The sequence below is a fragment of the Hylobates moloch genome, unplaced genomic scaffold (assembly GCF_009828535.3).
Source record: "Hylobates moloch isolate HMO894 unplaced genomic scaffold, HMol_V3 SCAFFOLD_43, whole genome shotgun sequence".
NCBI lineage: Eukaryota > Metazoa > Chordata > Mammalia > Primates > Hylobatidae > Hylobates > Hylobates moloch.
In genome coordinates this window covers 1,466,417-1,473,900 of record NW_026652318.1, presented here as the reverse complement: position 1 = coordinate 1,473,900, position 7,484 = coordinate 1,466,417, and the positions used below count along the sequence as shown (strand labels likewise).

Sequence of the window (7,484 nt, the reverse complement as noted above, 5' to 3'; positions counted from 1 at the left end):
AAATATTTACTAGATAATTTTGTGATACTTAATACATGGACTATAAAAATAGGATAGGCCAAGTGCAGTCAGTGTCTCATGCCTGTAATTCCAGCATTTCCAGAAGCCGAGCTTCTGTAGTTCAAGACCAGCCTGAACAGCATAGTGAAACCCCTATCTTTACTGAAAAAATTAGCCAGGCATGGCTGCTGTGCTTGTAATCCAAGCTATTTAGGAGGCTGAGGTGGGAAGACTGCTTGAGCTCAGGAATTTGAGGCTGCAGTGAGCAATAATTGCACCACTGCACTCCAGCCTTGGTGACAGAGCAAGACTCTATGTCTTAAAAAAAGGGAGATAGGAATGATAGGGAGAGAATTAAACATACTGTCTTATTTGAGCCTCACAATGGAAACTATGATAGTATTATCCTGTTTTATAGATGAAGAAACTTAGGGACAGAGATTAATATGCCAAAAAGTTATGCAGACTAAAAATTATGCATAACTTAAATGTTGCAGCATTCTAAATGTTACAACATTTTTAGAATGTTGAAGCATTCTAAAAAATGCTGAATTGAATGGGAAACTAATAGCTACATTTGGATACTTATGATGGGCAGATGGATTTTAATTTTGGAAAGGTTTTATATTTTGAAAATAGTGGCATTTTTATATTAGATTTTTATATTAGAAATATAACATTAATGTTAAATACTATTGTTACTCTTACCTTTAGGTCCTGGCCTGGCAATCAGAGTAATATGTGCTGAAGAACCTTATATTTGTAAGGACTTTCCTGAAACCAACAATATTTTGAAAATAGTAGCTGATTTTTCTGCAAGTGTTAAAAAGGTAATATTTGATACAGCTAATCATTACAAAAAATTGAATGGATTCTTATTATATACCAGCATTTATAATGAATTTTTGAGGGTTTTATTATTTGAAAATTTGGTGTAATATAACCTTTGAAATGACTGTGGAGAAAGTATTCCACAGATACTCTTATATGCACATTTTTCTTTCCAGCCAAACAAGACTGGATATACTGAGTCTCTAAAAATGTCAGATAAAGTATTTTAAAGCACTCTTTTATGTGTATTTCAAGAAAGTAAGGGAAATCCTTTAAGTCAGGAATTTATTGGGAGCCTCATTTCAAGAAACCAAAGCTGTCTGCTCCTCTGAGGACAGCTACTAATCCTTTGTGGTCTAGGATTTGGGTTTTAACAATTTCATTCATGTACAGGTGTCTGAGTATGAGACTGGGTCCAAGAAGGGCCAGAGATTGGATCAGATATCTTCACATTATGCAATCCTTTAGCTCCAAATTGAAGATGAATGGAAAAATTCGCCAGTCTACTTTATTCTAAAGATTTGGGGTTTTAATTTATGTGATGTGTGTGGTCTGAAAATTGCAACGTAAGAATTTTAAAATGGATCTGGGTTGGTAGTGCTTATGGGAGTTAGGCAAGGAAAAATGCAGATTCTCTTTTTTTTTTTTTTTTGAGACGGAGTCTTGCTCCGTCACCCAGGCTGGAGTGCAGTGGCGCGATCTCGGCTCACTGCAAGCTCTGTCTCCCGGGTTCACGCCATTCTCCTGCCTCAGCTTCTCCGAGTAGCTGGGACTACAGGCGCCCGCCACCACACCTGGCTAATTTTTTTTTGCATTTTTGGTAGAGACGGGGTTTCACCATGGTCTTGATCTCCTGACCTCGTGATCCGCCCGCCTCGACCTCCCAAAGTGCTGGGATTACAAGCGTGAGCCACCGCGCCCGGCGCAGATTCTCTTTAGAATATCTTCACCTAGGTCCCAAAGGATTCTCATAGATAGATTTCCAACAAATATGAGGTTATAATAAAAAATAAAAATCACATATAGAAGTATGGCACCATGAATGAGAAAGGAAAAAACTGTCAGAACAAGACCTTCAAGACTTTACTGGAATTAACAAGCAATATGTAAAATAAATAGAAATAAGCTATTCATAATAAGAATAATGTATAAGAGACTACTAAAAATAACTGGGCAGATTTGAAAATAATCTAAGTTCTGGGAATGAAAATAATAACTGAAAAACAGCTGAAAGAGAATTAACGAACTAAAAGAAAGTTGTTTAGAGATTATCCAGAAATTAGGACAAATCATCATAAAATATGGGTAGAAAAAGTTAAGATAGAAGGATAAGGCAAGTGCTAACATATATCCAGAAGGAAATAATAGACAAAAATGTATTAATTCCTCCACACTGGTAAAAGACATGATGGCTCAGATTCAGGAAACGTAACACATCTCAAGCCAGAATAAAGGGAAAGAATTTGACACCTAGTAAGCACATCTTAGAGAAATTAAAGACTGCCAAAGACAGAGCAGCTGCAGAGAACAGATCAGTTACCTACCCAGGAAATTATACTGAAACAGTAAAGGCAAGACTTCAAAATACCAAGAGAAAATAATTAACTGTAGTGAACAGCTAAACTGTCTTTTAAAAACAAGGGCAAAATAAAGTTATTTCGAGATTAAATATAATTTACTACCAACAGTCCCTTACTTAAGAAACTAAAGGCAATGATTTTCAACCCTGGCTGTATGTTAGAATCATCTGGGGAAGCTTTTGAAGTATACTATTCTTGACATATAGCCCTAGAATTTAATTGGTCTGAGATGGGACCTGGGCATCTCAAGTAATTTTTGCAGTTAGGGTTGAGAACCATTTTTTTTTTTTTTTTTTGAGATGGAGTTTTGCTCTTGTTACCCAAGCTGGAGTGCAATGGCACGATCTTGGCTCACTGCAACCTCCGCCTCCCAGGTTTAAGCAATTCTCCTGCCTCAGCCTCCTGAGTAGCTGGGATTACAGGCATGTGCCATCATGCTTGGCTAATTTTGTGTTTTTAGTAGAGACGGGGTTTCTCCATTTGGTCAGGCTAGTCTCAAACTCCCGACCTCAGGTGATCCACCCTCCTCGGCCTCCCAAAGTTCTGGGATTACAGGCATGAGCCACTGCACCTGGCTGAGAACCATTGTTTTAAAGAACTGACTTGAGGAGAAGCAGCAGGATGCCAGGAGAAAGTCGTGAGATACAAGAAGGAATGCTAAGCAAAGAAAATGGTAAATGAATAAAACTGAAACAAACATGGACTGTATAAAATGATAAAAATAATTATAAAATCGAGAGTAGAGGTAAAAATGATATCTACTTGTTCTTGTTTATTAGAAAATATGTAACAATGTTTAGCTGAAGTAACATGTAAGCCACAAAGGGATTGATCTGATGCTAAGGAATTCAAAGATGTCTGTGTTATTTGCCAGAAGGACAGAAGATTATGTTTTAAGTACCCTGGTTAACACTTAAGGGCAACTACTGCAAGAATGGAAATAGAGGATTTAACTTCAAAACCGGTAAAGAGGAAATAAATGAGCTGGGAGAAATCACCAGTTCAAAAGACAGCAAGAAAGGAGTGAGAGTAAAAAATGGGATAAATAGATAATTACAGAAAAAGATTGTAGAATGAAATTCAACTATATTAATAACCTATAATTAATTAAAAGGACTAACATCCCTAGTTAAGACACAGACAAACTAGATTGAAAACTAAAATCTGCTTAGTATAGAATAGTAAATATGAAAAGTATAGTCTATTCACAACAGGCATTACTAGTATCTAGGGATAGTAGGAGTGAAAATTAAAGAATGGAAAAACATGTACCAGGTAAATGAAAAAAAGAAATGGCTAGAGCTATATTAATTTCAGAACTGACTTTTTGGCAAAAAGCATTAGAGATAATATTTGACTCAGATAAGGTGTATCACTTGCTGGTGACAGGGTACTAAAGCCTGAATGTATGTAAATATAATCTGCATTTCTTATCCTAAGATTTCTTCATAGTCCTAGCCCTCAGGTGTGAATTTCTGGCATAGTGCATAGCACACACAACTCAAGGAGATACCAGATACAATCCACTGCTAAAAACCAGTAAAATACATAAGATAGTAGTAGATAATAAAAGATGAATACCTTATTTCTTAAAACTGAAAAAATACCTGTTTGCTTTTTCTCAGCCACATACCCTATTACAGAGAGTCAAAGCCTGCACAACAGAAGAGGATCAGGAGAAGCTGATGCAAATTACCAGTCTGCATTCACTGAATGCCTTCTTGCTGCCAATTAAAACTGTAGGTGTGCAGGTGAGTTGTGTGAATTCATTCACCAGTGATACACTTTTTTTTTTTTTTTTTTTTGAGACGGAGTCTTGCTCTGTTGCCCAGGCTGGAGTGCAGTGGTGTGATCTCGGCTCATTGCAATCTCCGCCTCCCGGGTTCAAGCACTCTTTCTACTAATATTGAAATAAGGATTACTTAGGGAAATGAAATATGTAAGTATATATACCAAGTTTAGAGAAATAAGAAGGTAATTTTTTATAGAATGTTTAGGGAGTGAATAGTTACAGGAACTAAATAGTCAGGCTGAGATTTTGTAGTTTTGGAACATCTATGAACTCTAACCAAAGGTAAATATTGAAAGCAACCGTTTCCTATAGGGTTGGCATGCTTACTTCTGCCTTGTAGGGCAGGGATCAAGAGGTCATTTATCCTTCTAGGTGTAAAATATACTGTGGTTTTAGAAGTCTTTAACTGCAGGGCGGCCTCCAGATGAATAAGTTACACCATTTAGGTGTTGTTCTCAGCTTGTGTATTCCCTGTACTAGGGAACATGTTCTACTGATGTTTTTTGTGTTTATTCTGCCTTTCTAGTTGTAAAAGAACGTGAGAATAATATAGTTCTCAATTATAAAATGCTACTTGCAAAATGACTAATAACTAATAAGATAGTATGTTAATTTCTCCTCTTTTTTCTGGATACGGGGTCTTGCCCTGTCGCCCAGGCTGGAGTGCAGTGATGTGATCATGGCATACTGTAGCCCTGAATTCCTGGGTTCAAGTGACCCTACTACCTCAGCTTCCCAAGTAGCTGGGACTACAGGCATGCACCATCATGCCTGGCTAATTTTTAAATTTTTTTGTAGAGATAGGGTCTCCCTGCATTGCTCAGGCTGGCTTTGAAATTCTGGCCTCAAGTGATCCTTCACTTTGGCCTCCCAAAGTGTTAGGATTGGAAGTGTGAGACACTGTGCCCGGCCTTCTTTATATGATCCTCAAATGAATTTTTGGGGAACAAAAGTGTGGGAGGGTAGGGAAGAGGATGGTTATTTTATTTCAAGTTTGTGGTTAAATGGAAACTAGAAGAGGTGTCAGTAGTTCAACTCAAAAATGGTATAAGTGCCAATTATTGGGTTAATGTGTTTATAATGTCCTCTTACAGTAAAATTATGTGTAGAAAGAAATTCTACTGTTTTAGAGATTATTCATCTAAAACCTAATAAGCATTTTTTCTAAATATATGAATCTGTCAGTTTAAATTCCCCTTTGCTCTGAATTCATGCAGTTCGGCCTGTAAATAAAACAAGATAAAAATTGATTGTTGCCAGGCACAGTGGTTCATGCCTGTAATCCCAGCACTTTGGGAGGCCGAGGCGGGCGGATCACCTGAGGTCGGGAGTTCAAGACCAGCCTGACCAACATGCAGAAACCCCATCTCTACTAATTAGCGGGTGTGGTGGTGCATGCCTGTAATCCCAGCTACTCGGGAGGCTGAGGCAGGAGAATTGCTTGAACCCAGGAGGCGGAGGTTGCGGTGGGCCAAGATTGCGCCATTGCACTCCATCCTGGGCAACAAGAGTGAAACTCCATCTTAAAAAAAAAAAAATTGTAATTTTTAAAGTAAACTAAAATATTTTATTTCATGAAAGTGATAGAGCCAGCTATTGGGTTAAGGAACTCTTGCCTTCTTTTTAAAGGCCAAATGTTGTAAGCTGCTTATGTTGTTTTAAAATCACTATTGAAATAACCTTACTTGGAGTTATTGATACTTTCTTTCAGTGGTTTATGGATTATCTCATTCATATATAAATTTACTTTGAAATTTGCAATGATACTTACAGGCAGTATTACCCTAATATATAAAAATAGAATTGTGGACAGGTTATTTAATTCTTAAAAGTTTCTCAGTTTTAAGTAGATTTGTTATAGAGAACTTCCACGTCTGTATGCTAACTGCTGCTACAAAGGGAGTTGAAATAGTTCCCCACTCTTCTTTTTAGAGAAGTGTTACAAAAAATAGATATTTGAGATAATTTGATGAATGAGTGATTTCTTTCTTGAAAATGAAACTTATTGAGGCTCTACTGCTTTTCCCACCAAAATAAAATTTTCTTTTGTTATTGGATAACTGACTTTAGTCTCTTACCCTTTGAAGCTTAGACCCTTGCAAGCCCAGGTAAAAATGATGGTTCATGGTTAGTATAACAATGGGTTTTATTTTCTAAATACCAAAGTAAACCGTATTTGTAAAAAATGAAAATACATTAAAAAAATTCTTTGTATTTCTACTCTCCAGTTAAGTTTTGTATGTGTCTTTCCAGAAACACTTTAAAAAGAAAATAAAAGAGGGGATTTGGGGTACACATTGTCAACTTTTTTCTTTCAACTGAACATCATGAACTTACCTTAATGTGCCTTTCCAAGTAGATTGTTCTTAACTGTTCCCTCATATTCTATGCATACCATCATTTATTTAACTATTCTTCTAACCAATGGGCATTTAAACTGTTCTCAGTTTTTTATTATTATAAGCATCCCATCAGTTATCCATGTATTTATGTAGGATCATTTTCTGTGCATGTGCATTTTACACTGTTTTTTTTTTTTTTTTTTTTTTTTTGAGATGGAGTCTTGCCCTGTCGCCCAGGCTGGAGCACAGTGGCTTGATCTCACCTCACGGCAACCTCTGCCTCCCAGGTTCAAGCGATTCTCCTGTTTCAGCCTCCTGAGTAGCTGGGGTTACAGGTACACGCCGCCATACCCGGATAATTTTTTGTATTTTAGTAGAAACGGGGTTTCACCACGTTGCCCAGGTTGGTCTCGAACTCCTGAGCTCAGGCAGTCCACCCGCCTCGGCCTCCCAAAGTGCTAGGATTACAGGCATGAGCTGCCGTACCCAGTCCATTTTACACTTTTACAGATGCTATCACGTTAGCATTCACGTGTTGAATTTTCACATTCTTAGTACCTGCCACTCTGGGCATTAGGTACTTCTCTAATCTGTTACTTTTTAAAATTGCTTTTCATAAAAAAAGCAAATTACTTGGATTAAACAGGACACAGGAAAAAAGAATAAATTATCAGTTTTATTTCATTATTTTAAAATTAACTTTTAAGCTGATACTTAAACATGTTGATAAGTAAATATTTATGAATTGTTTTTTTTTTTTTTTTTTTTTTTTTTTTTGAGACGGAGTCTCGCTCTGTCGCCCAGGCTGGAGTGCAGTGGCGCAATCTCGGCTCACTGCAAGCTCCGCCTCCCGGGTTCACGCCATTCTCCTGCCTCAGCCTCTCCGAGTAGCTGGGACTACAGGCGCCCGCCAACACGCCCGGCTAATTTTTTTTTTTT

The 7,484-nt window shown here is 37.3% G+C and overlaps 1 protein-coding gene across 1 annotated transcript in view; it reads left to right on the top strand.

Moving 5' to 3' along the window:
- Window positions 1-714: 714 nt before the first annotated feature.
- LOC116463586 (GMP synthase [glutamine-hydrolyzing]) overlaps window positions 715-7,484 on the top strand; it is a gene marked incomplete at its 5' end in the record, with an annotated part of 19,744 nt that continues 12,974 nt past the window's right edge. Inside the window, 2 exons of the mRNA XM_032146775.2 lie at window positions 715-830; window positions 4,037-4,162. Of these exons, the coding sequence (XP_032002666.2) occupies window positions 715-830; window positions 4,037-4,162 (242 nt within the window). The remainder of the gene's footprint in view (window positions 831-4,036; window positions 4,163-7,484) is intronic.